Source organism: Erigeron canadensis, chromosome 8, assembly GCF_010389155.1.
Source record: "Erigeron canadensis isolate Cc75 chromosome 8, C_canadensis_v1, whole genome shotgun sequence".
In the NCBI taxonomy this organism is placed as follows: domain Eukaryota; kingdom Viridiplantae; phylum Streptophyta; class Magnoliopsida; order Asterales; family Asteraceae; genus Erigeron; species Erigeron canadensis.
The window spans coordinates 138,115-164,635 of record NC_057768.1 but is presented as its reverse complement, the minus strand read 5'-3'; the positions used below and the strand labels follow the sequence as shown (position 1 = coordinate 164,635).

Below are 26,521 nucleotides of genomic sequence, written 5' to 3'. Positions count from 1 at the left end.
CACTCAACCATTAACACTAGCGTGGCAATAACCTCCATTAGTTTACAAAAATTTCTTGGACAACACTCGTAAATACACTTATTTTGCCAAACCATATACCTGGCCACCTCGTTTAACCATAATATTTATATGCTTTGAGTAACCGAACGTACACCACCATAAAATATAGATTTGATGATGTACCCGACTAAGAGAAATATATGGTTCATATATACATAGTCACTGGTTTTTTTTAATAAAAAATGATAGTGAGTAATGTGCACAATTAAGTGTACGTACTAGCACCAACCAAACCAGCAACTCTTGCAAGCAGGAAAGCTTTGCAATGCAAAGAAACAAGAATATTAATTACTGTACTTTTATTAATCCTTAACAAAATATTCATGCATGTATGCTCTACCAAGCAAAGTAAACATGAAATTCATGTATGAGCGAGCAGCTAGCCAAAAACCTTAAGTTTGGTTGTTACTTTTGTATGACCTGCTGGCTGCAGATTACTCGTATATTGGTAATTGGATCTGTTTTTCGCAAGCAGCGAGTGAGTCAACCATAGACACACAATATTATGCACGTATGAGGGAGAGGAGTTGACCGAGTGTTTAATGAGTGAGCTACCTGCCAATGTCTCACACGCTCTACGGCGTTGAATTCTTTATTCACAAATTCATCAAGTCATGCGCCTTTTATGCTTTTCATCATGCAATTCAATGCCCTCAGCTCCCTTCCATTTCTATTACTTAAATAAATCCCCTCACTCCTCAACCAACAAAATAAATACATTAATTATTAATAGCTAGTATACACATTTAAGCAAAGCATTCCTATTCTTGGAGAAAAATATATAAAACTTTTATTAGTAAGTAAGTTGGGTTTCAAGTTCAATATTAGCCTAATTAACTATATATCAATATTAGCCTTAAATAAAGAAATGGGGCGAATCCCATGTTGTGAAAAGGAGAGCGTAAAGAAGGGTCAGTGGACCCCTGAAGAAGATCACAAGCTATCTTCCTACATAGCTCAACACGGGACTCGTAACTGGCGCCTGATTCCCAAAAATGCGGGCCTCCAAAGATGTGGGAAGAGCTGTAGGTTAAGGTGGACCAACTATTTACGCCCTGATCTAAAACATGGTCAATTCTCTGATGCTGAAGAACAAATCATTGTCAGGCTCCATTCCGTCCTAGGAAACAGGTTCGTACCTACACCTACGTATGCATAACGTCCGTCTGCATATATCATTAACGAAACTTACATAGATAAATTAAGCATGAAATTAGCATCTACGTTACATTTACCTCGAAAACAAGTGCTGTCTTGGCGTCGTCTTAAAAAGAAAAGAAAAAAAAAAAAAAAAGATAAGGAAATTACAAATTGTACAAAAATTAAGGTGAGAGAACTTTGTTTATTATTTAATTTACAGTAACTATAATTTTGGGTAACACGCTTTATATGCAGGCAACACATTATAAAGGCTCATCAAACTATATATTGATTAAGTAAATTCGGTACGTTTGAAACGCCACTTTAACACCCACATGTGTACTACTATACCAGGCGGGCCATATCATCTTTTTTTGACCGGGTAACCGGCTTAGCTTAGCTAGCTAGATTTTGTTAAGTTGATCAATATTTTTGTTTTTTACTAAGGTTATTAAGGTTTAGTTTAGTTTACCTTTTATTGAGGGTTACCCAAAATAATTCATATCAAAATGGGTATCGCAACTTTCTCACATAAAATAAAAGTAATACTCGTACGTAGTATTATAGTGCATCCCCTGCCCTCTTGTTTTCGGTATGTTGTCCTAGCTAGGCAAATAGTGGAGTGCATATAATTAATAATAATAATAATGAATTTAAGAGCCAAATGTGATGCAAATGGAAATGCACATGCAGGTGGTCAGTGATAGCGGCACAGTTGCCTGGACGCACGGATAACGATGTGAAGAACCATTGGAACACAAAACTGAAAAAGAAGCTATCGGGTATGGGGATTGACCCTGTGACGCATAAGCCGTACTCACACCTCATGGCGGAAATAGCCACCACGCTAGCACCACCACAGGTGGCTAACCTCGCGGAAGCAACCCTCGGCTGCCTCAAAGACGAGATGCTTCATCTCCTCACCAAGAAACACATTGACATTCAATTCCAATCATCACCAGCTGTGGTCATGGTTAACACCACATCATCCCCTGCCTCTTATCATAACAACAATAATATCACTAGTTCTTCTAAACATGAATTACTTATAAATGATGATGACGACGACGAGGATACCATTGAAAAGATCAAGATTGGATTATCAAGAGCAATCATACAAGATGATCCGCCAGCTGATCATCAGACACCGCCAATCTCATCCAACAGAGGACTTTGGGACAACAATAATATTAATGGGGCAGCTGGGAATTTCCCTGGATTTCATTACGCGTTTCCTCATCATGAAGGAGAAGCAGGATCTCCTTTATGGAGCGGGAGCACTACAAATCATCATCACTTTGATTCTAAAATAATGGCGGCGGCGGATGATGATGATGATGAAAATAATAATGGGGCAGATCAGTCTGATGAAGGAGAAAAAGACCCAAGAAATAATAATATTTCAAGTATGTTCGGCTCGGATTGTGATTTGTGGGATGATCTTCCTTCCAATGATCTCATGAACACCCTTTAGTATAACAATAATAACAATAATGAAATATATTTACATATATATAGCTAGATCAAAGATTGCAAGTACCCAATCACATACACAAAATAAATAAAAATCAAGTGCTGCGCGCTCTAGTTTCTTGATTCCATCTATCTTTTATATATATCTCTTTTGTGCCATTGTTTACTGGTATATATATATTCGTTAACAATCAAGAAACATAGGAACGAGATGTGAAATGAATAGCCTTAAATTTCGAGAATGAGAATGTAGTTTGTGCAATGAATGAATAACAACAATATATTGAAAGAGCAAGAACATCTGTTAATAATGCGCTAAGTATCAGGACCTACATGCTACTTAATGGATGTACCACAACTGTATTAGTAAAGTCAGTTATATAATTTATACATTGTGGTACATTAATCAAAAATAGTGGTACGAATATTTCTTTCCTGACTTAATTGGAAGTACATTTTTAAAAACGATACTATTAGGTTAAAAATCACTTTTTCCCGCATAAATTTTACTCCTACTAGAGCATTCACAACAATATTAGGTCATTAAAAACTTTTTATTTTACCAACTCGTCAATCTATTAATTTTAAACTATTAAAAAGTTATCACTCTAATGATAAAGCTCTTTTAAAGTTTTTTTTATTAAACTGCTATATATATAATTATATATATCTTTACTATATATAATAGAGAAATGGGTATATTTTTAAGACATTGGTTGCTTTGATTTTAAATAATTTTACTTAAAAGGTTATAAAAGACTTTTCCTAGAGGGAATTTTTAATGGGATGGATTGAAATCAGATTTATTGTCTTTTCCTAAACCTTTTTCTTATATTTATCTTCTTTGTTGTATTTAATAAACCAAAATATAAAATTGGAAGGTATGTATAGGGATGTGCACAGGTCAAAATTCGGCCCGACCCGCGACCCGTGAAAGCATGAAAATGGAACCGTGACCCGACCCGTGAAGGTCCGGGTCGAGTTAGGGCGGGTCACGGGTTTTCTCACAATTTTTCGTTTTTTGTCTTCACCCGACCCGGCCTGATCCGTCCAACACGTTTTTCGTTTTGGGCGGGCTGGTTCTAGGTCGAGTCACGAGTTTCGGTCCAATTGCTCATCCGTTCCGTCCATTAGACGGGTCTATTTTGTTTGTTTTGGCTGTTGTTCATTGTTTGTTATTATTGTGTTTGATTCAATTCATTTCATTTATGATGTAAGGTAATATTGTTGTTTAAAAGTTTAATTATTCTGTGGGGTTGAATCAATTTGGAATTTAGGTCAGTTTAGGGTTGATCAATCATTTTGGATTTGGGTCAGTTTAGCGTTTATCAGCTTGGATTTGGTTAGCTTAGGGTAAAATTAACTTGAATTAGTTTGGATTTGGGTCAACATAGGGTTAAACTAAATTGGACTTAGCTGTTGTTCATTTCTTCAGTAATGATATATAACAAATACTACACTGAGTCCGTCCATCAGACGGGTTTATTCCTAGTATATATTTATATATATGAAAAACCTTTTAGCACCCAAAAGATTAAGGTTTCTTAACTTATTAATTAAATAAACTTTCTTACTAGTGATATTAACCTAATAAGTCTTTCATTTTATACCATTAGTTAGAGATGTCCTTAGTTAAATTATATATCTCATATTTTGAAAAAGGCTAGTATGGTACCAATATAATATGGTGGGCAGAGCAGGTGTTGATGGTGGCCAAAGTGGCCGACTGGTCGAGGCCCATTTTTTTAAGGGACCCAATTAGAAATAAAAATGAAAATAAGTTAGAATTTAAAGTGTTTTTTGTAATCTAGTTCACCGGTAAATGAGGGACCGAGTTTCTACTCGTAAGCGTAAAAGATAAATGAAAGGAGAAGGCGTATGACAAAAAGAAAGTAAGAAGATAGGCTCAGTCTGCTATGTCTTTTTAGTCCTTCAAGTAATTAGTTTTTCAAATAACTATGTAAGTTATTATCAATTGAAACTTAAACTATGATCTTACAAAAAATTTACTTTAGTTAGAATTAACATTTTTTTACGTTTTCAAAATGGTTAGTTTTTAGGGGCCTAACTTTTCATTCTCGGTCGGCTTTTTATATATATATTTTTGAAGGTTTTTTATATATATATATTTTTGAAGAATCTATATAATATAATTTGTTGTGTCTATCTTATGGACCCTTTTTGGTTTGCAATCGGCTTATATCCATAAATCTTCAGAGACGGCTTGATGAATGAGATAGCGAAGACAGGTGGTAATAGCGGCGAGCCCACGACCATTGATGATGGTGGTGGAGTTGAATGGTTTAAATTGATGTAATTTAATTGACATAAAGTGTTATTGGAGTTATCTTAGAATATAAGGGTTTGTTTAAATTGGTAAGATAAAGATTTAAAATGTAAATTAAATCATTGAAAGCAAATTGAGTAATTTTTTATAACACTTTTCAAATAGGAATATATTAAAGATATTTTAGTCGATTTATAAATAATTACTATTTTAAATATAAGAGGGGTGAATAATCTCAAATATATACTATCATAATATCCGCGCAATACAGCGGCGTTCGTGGCGGCGACGGTGTGATGGTAAGGGAAGAAGGTTAGTGGTATATGTGGTATCTAGTGGTGTAGATAATTGATTTATAAGTAATTGATGTAAATGGTTAATATAGTTATTTTAAAAGATAAATGACTGATAGTATAATATAATCATTAAGGGTATTTTAGACATTTTTCCCCATGTAACTTTCACAATTAGGCTATTCTTTTTATAATATAGTATAGATAAAAGAGAAATCTTAATTTCAAAATAGAGAAGTTTTGACTTTTGGATAAAGTTCAACTTTTAATTGGAATCATTAGATCAAAATGATGATGTTATATAGCATTTATAACTTTTTTTAAATTACATATTAATTTAATAAATTTAAATATGGTCATGATTTATGTAAAGTAAATTTATATATTTCATAATTATAGATAGTAATTAATTTAATGATAAAATTATAAAAATTAAGTTTCTATATTTTATAATTATAGAAAGTATATAATTTAATGATGAAATTATGAAAATTAATTCATAAACTTTATATATTTTTTTTAAATCAGTTTTTTTTTATTAGTTGTTATTAAATTAAGACTTTATTTATAGTTTTATCGTATAACGTAATGAATATTGATTATAATTTTAGATATTTAATTTTACATCATTAATATCTTACAATATTTAAATAAAACACATAACTGATCTATATACAGTGTCTAAAATAATAAAAAATTAAAAGTTATATAAATAACAACATCATCAATCTTCAACATCTTTTATTTATATTTGTTAGGTACAAATATATTATAAAAATTAGGTTTGTGAATAATTAAACACTAAAATTTCTTATTCCTTTTTTATATATATATTTACACCATGTAATTATTTTTTTTACATATACTTAAACTCATTTAATTATGTGTAAACAAATATAATATTAATGTTTTTCAACCTTACTTTTACAATTTGTCAATACCATATCACGAATATTAGTATTTTATTAGTTATATATAACTTTTACAATTTGTCAATATGATATCACGAATATTAGTATTTTATTAGTTATGTGTATGTTTATAAGCGTATTACGCGTATATAATCTAATTTTATATAGTACGTAGTTATCTACCTAATTTGTGAACATGTAAAAAACCGAGGTCGACATTAACAAATATAGAAAAGAAAAAAAAATTGCCTTCCGCAATAAAAAAATGCACATTTTTTTCTCTAATTTCTGTTTTCTTTTAATTTTACACCGAAAATTAATTAAAGAAAAAAGATATGAAAGTGGCGTTTAAATAAAATATACAAGAATTGATGAATAAATTCCATCAAAAATCATACTTAGAATTATTTTTTTGTCTCTCTCTGTGTGAATCCAACAACACGCATCTTGTTGATATTATTTCATACATACTTGTTCCTGGTTTTCTACCGGCGCCCATCAGAAACATCATGTCATTGAAATTCCGATGACGCCATACAAGGCCACCCATTGATGGAAATCCCCCGGCCACCTTCTTCAATTCTTCTAAAGCTCTGGCAGAGATTTTCGCCCGAAACATAGCCAAATCTTCTATCTCTGTTTATTTTTCTTTACTTTTCATGTCTTTTTCTTCACCATTCTATTCACATCTACTACTACTACTAATAACGATGATGATTATTCTTCTTCGTGTCAAAAATGGAAGCTTCCAATGTTTGTGAATCTGTCTACCTGTTGTATGATGGTTTTCTTGGTGCAGATGAAACTTTGCAGGTACTGGAAAGTGTACGCCCAGATGCAAACAGAAAAGAATGACGACAGTCGTGCCTTGACGAGATGTGTTCAGGAGCTGCGAATGAAAGGGGCTAGTTTTGACTTGTCAAAGGAGCCTGGAAACGGAAAGAGGATCAACAAGCGTTCAGATTAGATGGAAGCCATTGACGTTTTGTCGTCGGTATTTTATTACTTTCTGTCTTGTTGGTGCTATGGGCCGGTTTCCAGATTCATGCTTTGTTGAAGGTAGTATTTCCATAACATATGCTTAATAAGATCTTTTTTGATTTCCTTTTATTCATCTTGTTATTATATTATATATATATATTGACGCCGATGAGTTGAGTTTCTATTTAATATTGGTCATTGGATTGAAATTTGTTTTGATCCTAACCGTGTAAATTGCTCCATTTAAAAAGGAGTGTTTGTTACATGGATAATTTAAACGTGGGTTAATATTTTTACAGCCAACACCATACATTAAATAACTAAATTCCTTTTCTTCAACAAAAGTTTTATTTTGAAATGGATAGATACGATAATGAATAGAAGTGATTCAAGAATGTGCACCGGTGACCAAGTCTTCTGCTTCCACTAAAATAGGACTTAGCAGCTAAGTTATGTTGAGTCTTAGTTTGTTGGGGTTATTGACGTTCTTTCGGCCTTAATTCCGGTCTGTATTTTTATTGTATTTCAAAATGTGTGTGTATATATACAATAGATATATATAAACTTGAAATTGTGTCCATTTCACTTTGCATTATTCATAACAAAATTAACAAATGACAACTTAATCCAACACGAGTTTGTGGAACAAATATGAAGACGAAGAGTATAATTCGTGGCCAAAACGGCCATCACCATCATGTCGTAATTTCTCTTCTTCTTTTTCCAACAATAAACACTTCGTTGCAGCTGATTGAGCATACTGTCGTGTATATGTTATTGTTTTACATGTTGATCATTTATTGGATGTGGGTTTTGATGGTTTATCGTGCATGGAAGTGGATGAAAAATCATTAACTGAAGTACATAAGCATTATCTTCATTTGGCAAGGTATCCGAAGGTAAATGCATTAAAATGGTGAAATCTTGAAGTATATTTTGTTCGTTTTGGTTCGCCATGTGTGAGATGAAAATTTTCGGTGACAAACCACACATAGAAACAACAGGATTTAGAGTAAAGAATTATAGGCTAGGGATGATTTGGGTTAATGGGTAACCGTAGCTAGTAGGTTAGGTTCAATACCATTTACATTGGGTGTTAAGTACATTACGGTCCATATTGTATGCTCTTTAATAAGATAGACATTTTATTGATTTATGTATTTTTACTAATGTGTTTCAACTTGCAAAATTATGGTCTTTTTCTTTCAACTGGATTGATTATCTGCTTAATTTGATTTTACTCTTTTGTTTATTGTGTACATTTCTTATGATCAGGGGTCTTGTCGTATTTATTTTGGGATGTTTTGATGTTTACAGGCTCATGCTTTTAAAACAACATCGGTTTCAATCATCCAATAGATCTTTGTATGCTCGCCTACCGTATTTGTAGCATGTACTTTATTTGTAACATGTGTTCTTGAAAGTAGAAACAACTAAAAGATGTCATTACGTCCATGCATACGTACGTTTGGCGAACCAAACAGATATCCCAACTGATTTCATGTTATATGCTTGCAATACTCAATTCCGGAGACTGATTACACGGCTAGCTATCATTTTTGTTTCTTTAAGGTTCATTTTTTATTCTCCATGATAAGACCTGCAGTGTACGGAGTACATGCTGATCACTAATCATTAATGTGCATTCTTATCGATATTGCAATAATGACCATATTACTATTGTACTCGTAATATATAATCATATGTAAGTAGTAGATGTTTTAGTTACAAAACATATTGCATGCACTTCATGAATGAAGTACGAAGGAAACGATCAAATAGATGAAAATGTTAAGAATGCATTTGTGACTAATTTCGTATATTTGAATTATTCATGGAGGCAAATTAAGTAGAATGGACTGGGTCAATTTAATAAGTTATAATTAGTTTGAAAAAATAGTATGATCATGTAATATTGTTTTTAATTCATTAATTGCACTGCTGAAAGCTTTTAGTAGATATGAAGTATTTTACTAGGATTTGATAAGAACGTACAGGTCGGGAAATTTTGCTCGTATTAATTTAATGGTATAGTAATAGGTGTTTTTTTTTTTTTAAGATATGAATTATTCGCAGTGAATGGTGTTGATAAATATAAAGGATTACATTCCAACGGTATGAACCTCTTCAAAGTGACACAGTTACACAACTACTTCTTTTCATACGTAATACCTCAAGCTATTGCATTAATCATTAATGATTTCATACACAATTTTATATATTAGCTGTTTATTTTAATCATTAGAATTATTTTATTTTATTTTTTGGATAATTTGCATATTTATATATATTTTTTTAACTATGTTTAGATCAATATTTACTTTTCACTTTTGTTCCTTGACTATTATGATTTATTTCGTGTTTTTTTCTGTTTGGTTTTTTCTAATTTGTTGTTTAGTGAGACATATAGATTTATTTTAATAATCGTTACCCGAGCTACGCACGGGTATTTTACTAGTTGATTTTGGGTTTTTCGTGCGTTGTTGGCTCAGGAAATTTCATCTGAAAATTGGGATAAGTCAGGTGGGCGATGAAGCGTTGTGGTCCGATTAAAGAGTTGAGATTCGTGTTTATTAAACTCAACGTTCAATCTCTGGCGTCCAAATGTCTGCGTAACACTCCTTGTGTTGGCAATTACATTGATAAATCTCAGATCATTTCTTTCATGTACTGTTATATGTTCAAGCTTTACATTTCTTTTTTTTAATCAATTGATTAACACTAGTATTGTTGGATACATGAAAACAGAATAATGAAGCTGCAAACAATATCTAGTTTAACAAGTGTGCAAAAGATCCGGTCTTTATTATCCGAAATTAGCAAAATCTACAAAAACCATCACTGCATTCCAATATTGTCACTGAATTTCAAATCCTTTACCCTAAAGTTGGTCATTTAGACAAGATAATGGAAGTGATGAAACGGGTCAAAGTGGAGGAAAGTGGCCAGCCCGATCACCCACATGAATTTTACTTGTTAGACTACTTTACTAATCCACCCAATCCATCCATCTTGGCGCACTATTCTTTTTTAAAAAGACCAACAAAAATTTCATGTCATTTGTGGAACCGATAAAACATTGGCCACAAACACAGCATATACATCCAGCAAGTGTTCAAAGCAAAATATACCTGAAAAAACACCACAAATCAAGAAAGCCTAGATATGTTCAAGTCACACCAGTGCCGAAAGACACTGGTTCTTGGTCCAACGAAACGAAAGACATTAGATTTTCCGATTCCTCCATAGGCACCAAATGGGCCTGATAAACACCAATTGGACCCAGTGTTTCCATCCCGGGTTTCCCTTAAACTTTGATGGAATACGACTAGGTCGCTAACCGAGAAGAAAAAAAATAGAAAGATTCGACACTAGTGGAAACTCCCAAATCTGGGATGCAACGCGATAATACAGGATCTGAAAACATGCTCCAATAATTCCTCTTCTAGTCCATAAAATGTCACAAACCATGGACTGGGCACTAACATTTCTACTTATTAAATTGTCTTTGAACACCTTAACCATAAACGGCCAGGACAGGAATTCACTTTTATAGGTGCTCATTTATTCCAGGCAAACACGGTTTCTGGGTGAGAGTCTTGGTGACCATGTAGTTTTGACTTTTGACCTCAATTCTTTGACCAAAAGAAGAGCCATATCACAGAAGTCATTGGACCTGGAAAAGCTGATAGAAGGTCCATTACAGAAACTAAGAAAGTAACTCCATGTACGTGTACACAACATACACATGCCAATATCAGCATCCAATGAACATAATCACTACACATGATAGGATCACATCTTGGAATCACAATTCACAAATAGTGGCAGACCAAGCTCACCCTCAACAAATGGATAATATGTTAATAGGTATTAAGAAAAGAAATAAAGTGCATTCTCTCGAGTTCTTGAATACTCGAAGATTTAGTTTACAAAATTGGTGGTAAAAAAATTACAAAGGTTATCCACGAAGTTCATAACAGAACAGTACACCTAGAGCAGTAATACAGAAATCATGCACTCTCAAAGCCAAATATCCGAAAAACACCTGCATAATAAAACAACTTGTTAATGTGATTCTTGTGTAAGTAAGAAACTGAAGCAGAAATCTGGGTTACCTTCATCAGTCTGGTATTTATTTTTATCATCGCCAGCATATGCAAGCAAATTGTACTTTGGATTCCACTCGACACTGTTCATGGCTGCGCGACATGGGATTTGGTGAACTGATCTTCCGGTTTGCACATTTGACTACAATAATATTAATAATAGATTATTAAGCATCAATAAATAAAAAACTATGTGAACCATATAACTCAAGACAAGGATGTTATGCCAATGTGGGCCTGTGGGATTAACCCACTTGGTAGAGGCTCTTGCCTCTTGGGGTGAAGTCCAAAGGTTCAATCCTTGGCATGGGGTAGTTTAGGATTATTTTAGTAGTTTAGGAGTAGAGTAGATTGTCGTTAAAAAAATAAAAGACAGCTATGTTATGGGGAACATACTATGTCAATGAACAGATCTTCACTAGCAGAAGCAATAAATTCACCCGTGTGATTGAAGCTTATCGTCCGTACCGGCCATCTGAGAAACACATGACAATCTCAAATCATTTCACTCTCCATATGCATGATATAAATTCATGTACAACATGGTATCAAATGACTCACTCAAGCTTAGTGAATGTACGCACACACAGCATCTCTGAGATATCCCAAAGGCTGACTAAGGAATCTGCACTTCCAACTGCAAAATATCTGTCACGCGCACACACACACACACACTTAAAGAAAAGAAAAAAGTTGAACCCCATAAGTTAACAGAACATCTTCCGCAAATCATTTCAAAGGGACTACCTTTTATAAAAAGAAAATAAGGAAAAAAAAGGTGAGTTGAATTAAGCAAACCTTCCTAAGGGGTCAATTGCAATGCAATAGCAACCAGCAGTATGAGCTGTTAATGTGTCAACTGCCCGAAGAGATGGGTAAGCAAGGACTTCAACGGTACCTGAGGATATAACACGAAGTCAAGTAGAAGAAATAAAACAGGCTGCAAAATGAAAGAAGATCCAAATCCTAAAACATCTGATCAGACCCTATTGTTATTCTCACCATTTCCAGTAGTTAAGAAAAACATATCCCCGGTCATGTTCCACGCAATCTCATTTACCTGAAAAGCAAATGAATAAATTTGGTTGCTTAACATTCCATCATAGAAGAGCAATCAATAGTGTGTTTAGATATAATACTAATAGGTGGAATAAAGTAGTTTAGAAGACGACCACCTCATAGTTGAACTTGCGCTTATGGATGGGCTTGAATTTGCGAACATCAAGTATGGTGAGTTCATCGTCCTATAATAAAAATATGTAAAATGGTAGAGTTAAAACAGGAATTGAAGATACGCAAAGTGAAAGGAAACAAAAGGAGGGAGGGAGGGAGGGAGGGACCCTGTTGCCAACAGCGACATGAGTGGCGTCAGGTTTATAGGTGATATTAATGTTTTCGCCACTAAGTTCTGCTTGCTGAGAACATTTGCCACCTATGAAATCAAAAATGGGAATATTAAAGAAAAGAAATGAAGAAGTGAAAGAAAGAATGAAGAAAGAAAGAGCAGTACTGCGAGCATCCCAAAGACGGACAGACTTGTCACCGGAGGCAGTGGCAAGGAGATCAGCATGTTTAGGATCCCAACACAACTGATCCACACTATCACTGTGCCCTTTCAGCTCAGTAACACCCACACCAGCACCAGCACCAGAATCTTTGTTTTTACTAGTACTACCGGAATGCAGATCCCACACACGCGCCGTTTGATCCACGGAACCAGAAGCCAGCTTTGTCCCTAAGCAATTCCATGCCACCGAATGTACCTACACTACTTAATAATTTTCTTTCGTTATCTTCTGCTTCTTCATCATCAACTAACTTAAACTTAATTACCTTAGGGTTACAATTAGGGTTCATCATCAAAAGCTTAATTAGTACAAAATTAAATGAAGAAATTACCTTCTTCTTGTGGCCCTGATATTCCCTGCTGTGCAGATTTTTCAAACCCCCTCCCCCGCTGCTACTTCCTCCTCCTGCCATTTTTCAACTAACTTATTCTTTGCTTGCGCCTGCAGCTCCCACTCACGAAACCCCAACCCCCCGATTACTTTACCACTTGTTTGTTGTTCCGTTCGTAATTGTTTTGGATTGGATTTCATTTCACCTGGCCCAATACTTAATCTGGTTAATATTTTGTTTCTAGGCCCATATGATTTAGTAAGTGACCGACTAACCGATGAAAATTTATTTTATCCTAGGCTAGTGCTCGTTTTTTTTGGTCATTAAGTATTAATAAATTTTAGTCATTAAGTACTAAGTTTATTAAGTGGTTAAATTTACTAAGAATATATATATATATATTAAAATATAAGTAATTGTCTATTATTGCTCATGAGCCTATACTTCCAATTTAACCCTTGATAAGAAATACTTATCACCCATAGATGGTAGATCTTGATGTGAAATCTCATAGGTTCATCATAAGTGAAAACTACCTAGGGATTAGGGTAGAACTCCAACATAATACATTATGTAAGGAAACATACTTTCTCATGGTAGTTTTTTATTTTTTTTTATGTAAAAATTCATAGGGTTTTTTTGAATATATAAAAGTGTTGGTTTTTCACTTTTGTATACGGATATTAATGACAACTTTTAAATTAATACTCCGAATCATCTTTAAAGATTTGCTATCTTTTAATCAAATAGACTCATGTCTATCTGATGCGACAATATTAGTGGTAGCGTCAGCGGCATAATGGTGGTGATTGTGGCGGCGCTAGTGGCGGTAGTGACGACAGTGGTGAGTGGAAAAGTAATTAATATAAAAGGGGTAGTATAGTTATTCTAAAGGTTAAGTTTATGTTATACATTATTTTTATTAAAGGTATTATAGTTATGAAGGATACTTAAATTAATGAATAAAATAGAGATTGTATTTTTGGGAAAGGGTTGCTCTTTTATATGAGATTGTAAATAAGTAAAGCTTATCTTCTTTTGTGATGTAGAAAGAAATTACAATAAACTATCGAACTTATTGATTTACGTCAATAAGTATAATTTTTCTAACTATCTCATTATGAATAATAATAAAAAATACTTGTGATAAAGGGAAAAATAAATTTCAAATATATGATAAATTGATCATTTCTCTAAATTACAATCGTATAAAAAGAAGTGCAAAAATCGATGGGCCTTTAAAACTAGTGGGTCGAAATCTAGGCCCAAATAAAAGGCCAACAAAACTTGCAAGGTACATAAGTCTAAAAAACTCATAAAAAAAAGGGAATTGTTATTGTATCACCACAAATGATAAATATACTACTTATACATATTATTAACAGAAGGGGGGTGGGGGTGCTGGGGGTGCCACCTCCCCCAAATCCCCGATAGACCCAAGTTCAGTGAGTTTTTACTAGCCCAATCTAAATTTTACTATTAAAAGCCTCCCTAATTTTAGGGCTATACACCTATACGTGCTTAAAGAGAATTAATTTTTTGTATCAAATATCAATAATATATGTAGCACAGAACCCTCGCAAGTCATCAGCGTTTTTCCATTGTTACATTTTTCAAAGTCCATCCATTTTATTCATGTAAGGTTTTCATATGTAATTGCTCCATATTTAGTTATACTATTATTTTATTTTTTTTTCAAATTCCTTATTTTTGTTTACTGGGATTTTGATTTCCCAAGTGTGGCTTGTCCTAAATTTATAATTTAATACAATTACTGAGTGGGTTAGTGGCACACATGAAACAAGTGACATGACATTAGCACTTAAATGATATATGTAGCAATATGTTGCAGATGAAAAATAATGAAAGTGAAAGTTATAATTTAATTCTTAGTTGTGTCATGACTTATCAATCAGATTTAGATTTTGGATATAGGTTATGTATTAGTTAAACAGGTAAGTAGTTTATATTTGAAACAAGATCCACTATTAGCTAGGGTCTTTTCATTACAATGTTATTTTCGTATATCATGATTATCATCGCTTGATATTATTCGATTTTAATGATAGCCCCCTTAACCCAAAATTCTAGCTCCGCCTCTGATTATTAATTTATACTGTGTGTTTTAAAACTTATACATTATGGTAAACTAGTTAAAGATAGCAGTACTATTATCATTTCCAAAAAAATAAGGTCTCACTAGCAGAAAAAAGAAATACAACTTCCATGTAGAAAACCACCTAAACTTCAACTTCTTTATAAATAATAAAGATACAAATTAAAAAAGCACATAGAACACTCATTTCATCATCAGACCTCACCCCCTATAACTCATACATAAGCAAAGAATACCAATTCGAAGAAAGACCGGGTAGCTGTCAGAGTAAACCAACATTATGTCCATTTTATCAGGTCAGCCATCACTACACAAACCAAAACATTATGCTTCAAAGCATTTATTCACTAGTCTTCTTCATCATCCTCAATTCCAACCCACCCAGTAAACGCAAATAGAAATTCCTTGAAGTTCACCATTCCATTTTTATCCCAGTCCATCTCCTCTGCAATACAATATCCCATCAAATTCAGTATTTTTCACCCTAGTTTATGCGTATATATACTAATACTAACTATAATAAAAATTAGAGAGAGGGAAAGACCGAATCTTTTGAGGGCAATTTGGCCTTCAGATTGCCTAGTTTCCTCTATTGCACGTATCATTTCATTTTTGCTGACATGGCCATCTTTATTACTGTCCAAGAACACAAACGACTCGACCAATGTTTCGAAAGTTGCCTCTAGATCTGGGATACCCATTCGAGATTTCTATCAATGTCAGAACACATCCTTGTGAAAGAAAACACAAAAAAAAACATTCCTCGAAATCATGAAAAAAATAAAACATGATGTTTTTTGACATACTCCTAATAATCCATACTGATTGGCGAGATAATTTAGAAAAAATTATTTCTATAAAGATTAGTGGGATTCAAGGAATGCCCCCACACACTAATTAGTTGACAAGTGGATTTTTTTTGGGGAGGGTCAGGGGGATTACGGGGGCGCTCCTTGGGCGTGGGAATGCCTGATAACGGGCTACTCCGCAAAGTCTTATAACAGGTTATAAAAGGATACAGATTGGGGGGCAGCAGGATCTTCCTTGAGAAGATAGACAAGGCAAAGAAGAACAATGAATTCATTGAAGCTGATTCCCATGTCATCGTTTAAATCACATGCCTTAAATATATCATTGATTTCATCGTTTGTGAACTTTACTTGGAGCTTGTCAAAGCAATGTTTCAGCTCTTTTATATCGATGGCACCGTTTCTGTCTTCATCTATATCAAAACACAAGTCCCGAGATCATTTTCTTGTGAAGTGATAGGGGGGATGTTGAAGTGTGAATACATACATACCAAATTGTTGGAATATAACTTTGCATTTTCTTAAGCTCTCATCAATTTTAGGGAATTTTAAGATGATTCGATTAATTGACTTGATTGAAGTTCCTTTGGATTCTCGGTGTAATACTGCGTCTAGTATTTGAGATTCAAGCTTGCTGGGCGTAGGTGCCTCCTTTGGATAAGCATCGGCCATGATCAATCAAGGCGGCTGCATTAAGTTGGGATGATTAGGGGAAAAGTAGAAAACTTGGAATTAACAACTACAACAACAATGGTGGGGCATAAAAGAAATGCATCCAACTTCATAAACTATTGAGGGTTAATGCAGTAGCACTAATTTGGGTTTGTTTGTTTGTTTTTATTTCCTCCCATATTCCTAATTACGAGGCAAGAGTCTACTAACCTCACTTTGGTGTTAATTAATTGAGGTACCAGTGACTAGCTAGTGACTTATGAAATCAATTAAGGTGACCAGCACTTGAGCACATCATATACATGTATAGTCAAATAAAATAATGTCAAGGAGGAGGATTTTTCAAGAAGGAAACAACGGGGGATGGTATGATTAACATCATACTCTCCCCTTTTAAATGAAAACATAGAATGATGTATCCATCTATTTATTTATAGCAATAGCAATATACAACAAACAGAGCGATATGGCACAATATAAAAAATATATATAAATGAATACAAATATATGTATGTATGTAAAAGAAGAAATCAATCGGCATGCAGTTTAGCAAAAATAAGAAATGCAGGCAGGCCGCTTGAATCAATCAATGAAATTAGGGTAGGGATTTCCTTTTTTTTTTATTAGAGTATATAATAAATTGAAAACGCACATATATAAATCGACAAGGAAGCAAGGAAGGAAGGAAATTACTAGTAACAAAACAATGTTTGCAGCATCTGTAATGGTAATGGTAATATAATATTGTGGTGGTGATCCAACTCCTGCACCTATTTAACTTTCATTTACATTTAAACGCATTTATTTATTATAAATGAATGAATCAAATGAATGAATTGACTTTGAATGTATGTGTCTAAATTTGGGGTTTGATTGATTAGTTGGTCCAGGATTCGTGCTGCTCCCTCCACGTTCTCCCTCCCTCCCACTCTCTCTAAATTTAAACTTATTTATCACTATTATTTTTAACTTCACAATCAACTTTAACTAGATTATTATTGTCCCGCATAATACATAATTTAATCTATATTACTTGTACTATTTACATGTTAAATTTTCATAATAACATGCATAGAGGTTTCGATATATACCACTCAAACAGTGACATTATTGTTTAGTATTTTTTTTATTATTTTTTTTGTCAAATAAATGTTCTCTCAGAGTGATCGGAATTGTGATATGGGACAAAACAGTTAAAAACTATTCCTCTGTAACAAGTGCTACAAATAAATAAAGATTAGTTAAAGAGAATAAGGGGTCAACTGAATCATATGGGCGAAAGGTGCCCAAAGTCTACTTTTAATAGATGTTGACTTCTAGATCAGTATACTTCTAACAAACGCTGACTAATGTGACTAGATACTTGGCAGTACGACTGTACGAGCAATATATACTGGGAGAAAGTAAAGGAAAAATGATCCGTCAGAAAGTAAAAAGATATTTACAAAATGTCCACCATGGCATTGGAACCCACAGCATATTGGTTGATATGTTTATCACTTGTATGAGCCAACCCTCTAGGGTCAAAAAGATACACTATATAAGAAAACAGTAAAAGTTACTATGATCACCACGTTGTTATGTTGAAGCTTTTATCAAGATACATTGCAACTGCTACATAAGCCGCTTGGCTCTTGATCTATTCTTATGGCCGCTATAAAATCCCTAAATCTCAACTTCACTATACATGGTTTCTTTTGGCCTTTGACCGAAACTGCTTCTTTGTGATGCACCAGGAGTTTGGAAAGGTGCTCAACTGAACCCAAACCAAAAAACATGATATTATTTCACATTTCAATCACCAGAGAGGTTTACGTTATGCCCTCGTATGACAAACCAGATACAAAACTATAACTAAGAATATATAACTTACATTGCTGATAATCTTTGCACCATACCATGCAGCATCTGCACCATTTGTGGGTGTAATTATTTTTAATTCATCAGCTATGGATGGTGATAGAAGAACACGCAAGTCCTTCTTTAATCTTTCTGTGTGTTGAACAACCAGTCGGAAGACAATATAACAACCACCAACCACTTCAACTTACATATAATTAAGAAATGTTTATACCTGCTATTCCTGGTAAGCACGCAGTTCCCCCGGCCAACACAATAGTCTTGAACCAGCTTTCATCGGCTGTTAACTCAGCTGCGTGGCAATGGTCAACACAAAGGGCTACTGCATGATGCAAACCCATAGCACGCCTGTATACCAAACAATCAACATATGATATTACAAAAAGTCAAGGTAAAAGTCAAAGGATGGATGCATGAACCTACATTCCTGCTATACGTGGTTGGAATAGAATCTCTCCGGTTTGAAAACGCTCTTTCTTGAGAGTAAACAAACCAGCAGCCGCTACTTCATATGATGCTTCGGTATCCTTGCATAGTTCGGCTTCATAGTCGAGAGCAACATAACACAAGTTCTGCATATCATCAATTAACCAAAAACATGAATTTAATTAGGATGTATATATGTAAGCAAATTTCTATTACAGGTTAAATATACCTCTTTCAGTGATCGCACAGTGTATAATGAATCAAATTGAAGATTTCTCTGCTGCATTTGCTCCCTAAGGTATCCGGTAAGCTTTAAGGCTCCAACTCCCACAGCTTCCACACCCACTTTGTGCATTATTTTACCATGCAATACTGGAAATAGAAAGCGTAATTAATTGCAAGTAATTTTAATCTCAAATCATTTGGAAAAATGAAAATCTTATTGGAATTTGAAAACAGAAATAGAGTAGCACACTTGGAACAACAGAGGTTTGATGAAAACCGATATTGACAACAATTCCTGAAGTTCTTTTAGCTGCAAACAAAGCTAAAGTTGCCTGTACAAGGTCAAGATGAAATATATTATATACGTGAGTAATTTTTTTTTTTTTTTCAAAAAAGAGTGGAAAAGGTGGACAAGTAGACCTGGCTGACTGCACAAACAGCAGGAACATTGATGCCAAATAATGCCGAGTATATGGCTTCTTTAAGTTGTTTTCTGGCTGCTTTAGCAGCTTCAGTATCTGAGAATAAAATGGTTAGAGCTTTACTGTAATGGAATTTATATGAAACTAGCTAGAAAAAGGAAAAACATTTGTGATAAATGTACCATCATATTGGCATATAGGAATTGAGACAACAATTGGTTGTGTGGAGGGTTTCATCTGCATCCTGAATGTTAGTAAAATTGGGTTTGTAATGTACGGTCAAGAAATGAATATCTGGAAATGAGATTCGGATCGGAAAAAGTAAGTGATGAAAGAAAGTGATGACACACCTGGCATAAATTGTTGAAAAGAAATGACGAAGCCTCGAGTACATAGGAGACTCGATATTACCAAATTCCTAACAGGAAGGGATGAAAGGAAGAAGTTAGTTGATTGCATCAATTAATAGTAGGCAGTGATTAAACTAAGGAAGGTAGTAGTAGTAACTAAGAAGGTTGCAGAGCGACCAGATGGAGAGTCGAATTTGCTCCAACCAAACTTACAATAGCCAGAACCACCTTCAATCAATCGAACAATATTACTTAGTTGTAATAGGTAGAATCAAATAGTGTAGATAGAAACAAGATAGATATATGGATGGATGTACCATCAATGATGATGGTCCCAGGGACTTGTTGTCTTTGGCGATAGATATCCATAAATGAATATTGATACAGCTCCAACAGCATTTGATGATTATGACTATCATCATCAGGAGCATATGTTCTACAATACAAGTAGTAATCATAATAAATATGTAAAATATTTAACATATTAGTTAATTTAATCATGTAGGCTAAATGTTAATTCGAGTTATACTAGAATTAAATATGTAAAGTCGGGTTTTACTTGGAGTGCAAGTCAAGTAACCGACAAATATGGAACGTCTAGGTAAAATTCGAGTTTGTATGAGACTAGAAAACCAACAAACAACAAACAAAGGGGTTTCTTTGGGTTTATTTGGGTCGAATAAAAACAGGAAGCAAGGTGGCATACGATTGGCTATAAAGGTAGTGTTAGATTTATTTTTTGCAGCAGCTTAGTCATTGGGGTTCTAAGTACAATAAAGGATTGTTAGTAATCACGTGGATGAGTGCATGTAATCACAAAGGCTGTAATTGTTTCAAATATATGTGTGGTTATTGCAAGACTAGTTAATTGCATATATTATTGAAATTCTTACATGCTAACATGGACTTGTAAGGTTTTTATATTCAAGACAATAATCAAGAAGTCACAAAAAAAGCTTACAAATTGTTGATTAAGATTTGTAAGGATTGCTCGATCATAACAGGGGCGTAAAATTCTAACAAGTGGTATTAGAGCCAAGGTTACTAAACTTGGGAAAAACACCGTGTTATGGCGTACGGGAGCACGAAATTTGAGATAGAAAAGTTTGATGTAAAAAACAACTTTGCACTTTGGAGGGTGAAGATGTGCGCATTGCTTGTGTAGCAAGGTATCGCGGAGGCCTTAGAAGGCGAAACAAAGTTGTCGGCGGGTTTGTTGGATTAGGAGGAGTTAAGTATGCTTGAAAAACTCATAGCGCTATTATTCTTTGTCTGGATGATCGGGTTCTAAGAGAGGTCCCAAAGGAGACAACGGCGGCGGGTGTGTGGGTGAAGGTAAAGAGCTTGTACATGATGAAGTCCTTAGCAAACCGGTTATACCTGAAGAAGAGGTTGTACATATTCTATATGAGCTCGGATAAAAAGCTGAGTGATCATATAGACGACTTCAACAAATTGATTCGACTTGTAAAATATCGAGATCAAGATTGATGAAGAGGATTGGGCTCTTATTCTACTGACATCTTTGCCTCAATCCTATGACTACTTTGTTGACACGTTGTTATATGGGCGTGAGGAGCTTCCTTTGGAGGATGTTCTTGCAGCTTTGAATTCAAGAGAGCTGAAAAGGAGAGCAGACTTCAAGGAGGATAGCAGGGATGGATTGGTTGCTTAGGGCAAGGTGGAGCATCGAGATAGATATCAATCTGGAAACAGCTCGAGGTCAAAGGCAATGCCAATGAAAGAGTTTGTGTTGAAGTATTTCATCTGTCACTCGGAGGTCACTTGAAAAGAGATTGTCCACAGAGAAAGACAAAGTCAGATTGTGCTCGGAAAAAGACTTATCTAAATCAAGTTTTCGATGAGGATGACGGAGTAGAGGTTTTGATAGCTGTGAGAGGTGACACGAAAGCTCAATGGATTATGGATTTAGGGGGTTCTATCGCATGACACCAAAGAGACTATTTATTTGACTTTGAAAAGTCTTCTGGGAGTGGGACAGTTGGGTTAGGTGATGATAGACCATGCACAGTCACGGGGACAAGACGAATGGTGATGCAGATTGGTGATGGTAAAAGTTGTATTCTTGATAGAGTTCTGGTTGTACGCAATATCAAACGTGTTTAGCTTGAGGTGGAGCTACTTAAAGTTGGTCATGAGTTGAAGAAGGATCAAGGTGGTAGGGTCGAGCAAAAAGCATCTCCAAGATCGTCGGAATCAACTTGCTTTCAACAGACAAGGAAAGCAAGTGGTGACGTTTACAAGGTCGAGGAAAACAAGAATTGATGTAACGGCTTGTAACGTGGGGAAAGTAGAATGAGAGCTCAAGGAAAATACTTCTAGTAATAAGCACATGGATACGAAGACTACAAAGGGATTTGATTGGAAGTGGATGGAGAGATAAGGGACAAGACTTGGATAAAAGTATCTATGGGAAGCAATCAAGGGAAGCTGGACGTGTAGACGGGATGGTTGTGACTCGAAGGTTTTTTCCAGGGTCCAAGGGCTCGTGTTGGTCGAAGATGCGAGGGATTGGAGTCGGTTGAAGCTAGATGGAAATTAGCTAATAAGGTTGGGATTGAAAAATATATTGGTTAATTTAACCATGTAGGCTAAATGTTAATTCGAGTTAGACTAGAATTAAATATGTAAAGTCGGGTTTTACTTGGAGTGCAAGTCAAGTAACCATGTAGGCTAAATAGGAAGCAAGGTGGCATACGATTGGCTATAAAGGTGGTGTTAGATTTCTTTATGGATGGAGATTCCCTCAAGTTGTTTTTAACTTGAGGGGTCAAGTTAGTGAAATCGTAGCCCTTGGATTATAATCAAGGGCCAAGATTCAAAGATGATAATTAAATCTTAGCCCTTAATTTTAATCCAAGGGTCAAAATTTCCCTAACTTGACTCAAGTTAGGGATATAACTCGAGGGAAGCAAGTGGCATACGATTGGCTATAAAGGTAGTGTTAGATTTCTTTATTGCAGCAGCTTAGTCATTGGAGTTCTAAGTGCAACAAAGGATAGTTAGTAATCACGTGGATGTGTGCATGTAATCACAAAGGATGTGATTGTTTCAAATATATGTGGTTATTGCAAGACTAGTTAATTATTGGAACTCTTACATGCTAACTTGGATTGTAAAGGGTTTTATATTCAAGACAATAATAAAGAAGTCACACCAAAAGCTTACAAATTGTTGATTAAGATTTGTAAGGATTGTTCGAACATAACAGGGGCGTAAAACTCTAACAAAATGGAAAACAAATTACTCGTACTAATTAAAGAGGAGTAATAATCCAAGATGGAGAAGGGAGTACATACCGATGATGATGTTGAAGAGTGTTAGTAGGAGGAGGATGACGGAGGTAAATCTCGGAGAAGTGAACAAGATCGAGAGGAAGAGGAAGTTGTTGAAGGAAAAAGGCCCATAAGTGATTGTCGGTAGATAATAACAGTTTCCATGATTTGCAAACACAGGTGAGCATCCCAACATCCTTGGCATCCACTAACCTTATTATTTTCTCTAAAAATATATCATTTGGTATCCTCTCAAAATACCCCAACCCCAACCCTCCTCCTCCTTTCATCATTATCTTTATCTCCTCCTCTTCCTCATGATGACGATGATGATTACATGATGATGATTTATTATTGGAACTGCGGCTTGAAACTGATCCCCAAACTTTTTTCAACAAATTCGACATACTACTACTACTTGCTGCGCTCATGTATGTTACTGTATATAACAATAACAATTAATAATTAATAATTGAATTGGATGCATACTCTGCTTATTATTATTGTTAACTAAACACTAACGAGAATTTCCAGATCAAATACCTGTGTAGACCCAAGAAGATGAAAATCAAAGTCAACATGCGGCACCGATTCCTGATAATTTCTTCATACGAACATTAAAATATGTTGATTCAAGCACATACGCATATATAGATTCTTAATTCTAAGATTTACAACTTAAATTTTAATATTGTTGAGAACCACAAACCTACAAAAAGATTCTATTTATCTAAAATGCTTAGAAGCTGCCTTATACTAGACTCGTAAGAGCGCCATATCAGCAAAATATCTCCTAAGGACTAATCCCTCTACATATAACCCCTCTACATATAACCTTATACCCAGGATTAATCTAAAACCTACCTTTTATTTAATTCTACACTATATATAACTTTACACTTGTAGTCCTTCTTTATTTAAAAAAAATTAAACAACACACATAATTCATTAAAATTAAAAATAAAATAACATACAACTTAAAATAAAAAACGAAAGCACTTTAAAAAAAAACACTCCTAATTACTTAAAAAAAACACAAACAAACCTAAAAACGTAAAAAACAAACCGAAAATACAATTAAAAAAACAAATAACGTTCCTAATTGTTGTTGAGACCGCGAATGAACGGGCTATGCTCGGCTATCAATTTCTTTTTTGCGAGTGTGATGAATTCCTTTTCTTCGTCGTCAGATTCGGTTTGACCCATAAATGATAAAGCCGAGTACATGGTGCGCTTCTTTTCCTCCTCGCGAATCATGGCAAGAGATTCTCGTTGCTCCTCCATAAGCGTTTCTTTCGTGCTCCCAATTCTTTCAAGTCTAGCGGCTAGGTCCGACGCCGATGACCGAGACGAACCCGCATCAGAAGTGCCCGAGGTTCGTGGTGTCTTCGACCTACTAGGAGGCACGAATGGGTCTCGGCCAAATATGTCGGGCTCCGAAAGGTTAACCGGGTCGAGCGGCTCATCCTCACTATCAACTATATCGATGTGTTGTCGCCTTTTTTCCATGGTTCGACCCAACACATCAACACCCGAAACTTGAAAAAACTTCGGCCTATCTTTCAAAAGCTTCCAACAATCGAACATGTTAAAATGAGCTTTCGTTTGATTGAAGAACTCCGAACGGGCTTGCTCCATCACTTGATTATCGTCCTCCCACTGTCCCTATGTGAATCGTAGCCCGCCCAAATGGAGTGAAACTTTCCCACTTTCTCCTTGATCTTTCTCCATTTTCCCGTCAATTGATCCGGCCTCTGTTTGATGTTCACTTGGGCATTGTAGTTCTTTATAATTTTTCCCCAAAAAGAATCGTACGTTTGGTCCTTGCCCGCAAGCGGATCCTCAGAAGCATCAATCCAACATTCGGTTAAAATTTTCATTTCTAACTCGGTCCAGTTTGCTTTATCTTGTGTGTTGGTTTCCTCTTCGACTTTGACTATTGGTTCTTTTTTCTTTTTCGTGCGTCGAGCCATCGTTTTGGCTTTCCCTCCTCGACGGCGGGACGACTCAGGTGTGGGTTCCGGTGTGGGTTCGGCTACGGGAATGGGAATGGGATCGACTAGACATGGAGTCGATGAAGATGACCCAGCAAACATCATTGGTTGCGGTACCTGGTACCAGACCGGTACGACTAAAATACCGGTATTTAAAACATTGGTGACAACCCCACACTCACTTTTCCTTATATATATATATATATATATATATGAGGACAATCAATTAAGAACAACCTTAAAATAAGAATACGGTGAGAACACTTAAAAACTATATTTTGATGCATTAAAAGTCCATAAAACTAATATAGTGTATAACTAATTATCGTTATTTAAGTGTTTAACAACATATTGGTCTGTCAAAATCGAGAAAATCATGTTTTTTGTTTTGTGCATCCATCTTGGATGCATATTCATCAAAATGATGCATCCAACAAAAAATGTGATTTTTTCAATTTTGACGAATCAATGTGTTATTAAACACTTAAATGATGATAATTAGTTATGCAATATGTTAGTTTTTATGGACTTTTAATGCATCAAAATGATGTTTTTAAGTGTTTCACCGTTCTTATTTTAAAAGTGTTCTTACCGGAGTGTTAATATATATATATATATATATATGTGGGGGATGGGTATATAAGGCTATTAGGTACCTAAACTTAAATATGGAACATTCACATATTATTTTTTTAATCCATAAAATTCATGGGGGGAAACATTTATTTATTAAATAAGAAGTATTAAAAAATTAGTATGTGAGGGGTACCATACCTAGCTTGAGTGCGGGACAACCTTATATTCACTTTTCATATATAGGGAAAAGGGAATATAAGGTTGTCCGACACCTAAGCTTAGGTGTGGAACCCCTCACATACTAATATTTTATTAATTCTTGTTTAATGAATAAATGCATGGGCACCCATATGTATATATATATATATATATATATATTAACACTCCGGTAAGAACACTTTTAAGCTTAGGAGGATGAGAATATAAGGTTGTCGTATGTAAGCTTAGGTGTGAAACACTCATATATTTTTTTTTAATCCATAAAAATCATGGGTGTCCATGCATTTATTCATTAAACAAGAAATAATAAAATATTAGTGTGTGAGAGGTTCCACACCTAAGCTTAGGTGTCGGACAACCTTATATTCCCTTTTCCCTAAATATATATATATAGAGAGAGAGA

General features: G+C 34.7%; 4 protein-coding genes and 1 long non-coding RNA gene across 6 annotated transcripts; 2 read left to right on the top strand and 3 right to left on the bottom strand.

Moving 5' to 3' along the window:
- Positions 1-928: 928 nt before the first annotated feature.
- Positions 929-2,674, top strand: LOC122580326 (transcription factor MYB80). The gene is made up of 2 exons (XM_043752600.1): positions 929-1,191; positions 1,894-2,674. Exons 1-2 carry the CDS (start codon positions 929-931, stop codon positions 2,672-2,674), a joined length of 1,044 nt encoding a protein of 347 aa, XP_043608535.1.
- Positions 2,675-6,849: 4,175 nt separating this feature from the next.
- LOC122609761 lies at positions 6,850-8,854 on the top strand. The gene is made up of 2 exons (XR_006325389.1): positions 6,850-7,223; positions 8,463-8,854. It is a non-coding gene; the product is annotated as an uncharacterized LOC122609761 (long non-coding RNA).
- Positions 8,855-10,997: 2,143 nt separating this feature from the next.
- LOC122579140 (THO complex subunit 3) lies at positions 10,998-13,290 on the bottom strand. The gene is made up of 10 exons (XM_043751252.1): positions 13,154-13,290; positions 12,765-13,017; positions 12,595-12,686; positions 12,430-12,498; positions 12,257-12,314; positions 12,053-12,152; positions 11,816-11,902; positions 11,651-11,729; positions 11,264-11,396; positions 10,998-11,193 (listed from the first exon to the last, which is right to left on the bottom strand). The coding sequence occupies exons 1-10, from the start codon at positions 13,232-13,234 to the stop codon at positions 11,159-11,161; spliced, it is 987 nt and encodes a 328-aa protein (XP_043607187.1). The 5' UTR covers positions 13,235-13,290; the 3' UTR covers positions 10,998-11,158.
- Positions 13,291-15,362: 2,072 nt separating this feature from the next.
- LOC122580182 (probable calcium-binding protein CML21) lies at positions 15,363-17,514 on the bottom strand. Its single transcript, XM_043752456.1, has 5 exons — positions 17,444-17,514; positions 16,570-16,765; positions 16,289-16,491; positions 15,814-15,979; positions 15,363-15,714 (listed from the first exon to the last, which is right to left on the bottom strand). The coding sequence occupies exons 2-5, from the start codon at positions 16,748-16,750 to the stop codon at positions 15,617-15,619; spliced, it is 648 nt and encodes a 215-aa protein (XP_043608391.1). The 5' UTR covers positions 16,751-16,765; positions 17,444-17,514; the 3' UTR covers positions 15,363-15,616.
- A 640-nt stretch (positions 17,515-18,154) lies between these two features.
- LOC122580412 (actin-related protein 8-like) lies at positions 18,155-24,145 on the bottom strand. 2 transcript variants are annotated; one of them, XM_043752679.1, is made up of 13 exons: positions 23,873-24,145; positions 23,354-23,768; positions 20,351-20,469; positions 20,191-20,261; positions 20,034-20,101; positions 19,866-19,927; positions 19,682-19,779; positions 19,512-19,593; positions 19,266-19,408; positions 19,034-19,182; positions 18,825-18,958; positions 18,624-18,658; positions 18,155-18,506 (listed from the first exon to the last, which is right to left on the bottom strand). In XM_043752679.1, exons 2-13 carry the CDS (start codon positions 23,758-23,760, stop codon positions 18,432-18,434), a joined length of 1,443 nt encoding a protein of 480 aa, XP_043608614.1. In that variant the 5' UTR covers positions 23,761-23,768; positions 23,873-24,145; the 3' UTR covers positions 18,155-18,431. The 2 variants fall into 2 exon arrangements, with proteins under 2 accessions (XP_043608614.1, XP_043608613.1); XM_043752678.1 differs by having other exon boundaries at positions 18,624-18,742; positions 23,873-24,134.
- Between the last annotated feature and the right edge of the window lie 2,376 nt (positions 24,146-26,521).

What these genes read in the sequence shown, in the direction of transcription:
- LOC122580412 (XM_043752678.1), bottom strand. Translation starts at nt 23,760, where the DNA reads ATGAGCGCAGCAAGTAGTAGTAGTATGTCGAATTTGTTGAAAAAAGTT. An exon ending in CTGTTTGTGCAGTCAGCCAG is followed by an intron (nt 19,594 to 19,681) that starts GTCTACTTGTCC and finishes GACCTTGTACAG; the next exon opens with GCAACTTTAGCTTTGTTTGC. An exon ending in GTGCAAAGATTATCAGCAAT is followed by an intron (nt 18,507 to 18,623) that starts GTAAGTTATATA and finishes GTTTGGGTTCAG; the next exon opens with TTGAGCACCTTTCCAAACTC.
- LOC122580326 (XM_043752600.1), top strand. Translation starts at nt 929, where the DNA reads ATGGGGCGAATCCCATGTTGTGAAAAGGAGAGCGTAAAGAAGGGTCAG. An exon ending in CATTCCGTCCTAGGAAACAG is followed by an intron (nt 1,192 to 1,893) that starts GTTCGTACCTAC and finishes ATGCACATGCAG; the next exon opens with GTGGTCAGTGATAGCGGCAC.
- LOC122579140 (XM_043751252.1), bottom strand. Translation starts at nt 13,234, where the DNA reads ATGGCAGGAGGAGGAAGTAGCAGCGGGGGAGGGGGTTTGAAAAATCTG. An exon ending in GCAATTGACCCCTTAGGAAG is followed by an intron (nt 11,903 to 12,052) that starts GTTTGCTTAATT and finishes TGCGCGTGACAG; the next exon opens with ATATTTTGCAGTTGGAAGTG. An exon ending in CGTACATTCACTAAGCTTGA is followed by an intron (nt 11,730 to 11,815) that starts GTGAGTCATTTG and finishes TGTGTTTCTCAG; the next exon opens with ATGGCCGGTACGGACGATAA.
- LOC122580182 (XM_043752456.1), bottom strand. Translation starts at nt 16,750, where the DNA reads ATGGCCGATGCTTATCCAAAGGAGGCACCTACGCCCAGCAAGCTTGAA. An exon ending in AGTTATATTCCAACAATTTG is followed by an intron (nt 16,492 to 16,569) that starts GTATGTATGTAT and finishes GTTTTGATATAG; the next exon opens with ATGAAGACAGAAACGGTGCC. An exon ending in ATCCTGCTGCCCCCCAATCT is followed by an intron (nt 15,980 to 16,288) that starts GTATCCTTTTAT and finishes TGACATTGATAG; the next exon opens with AAATCTCGAATGGGTATCCC.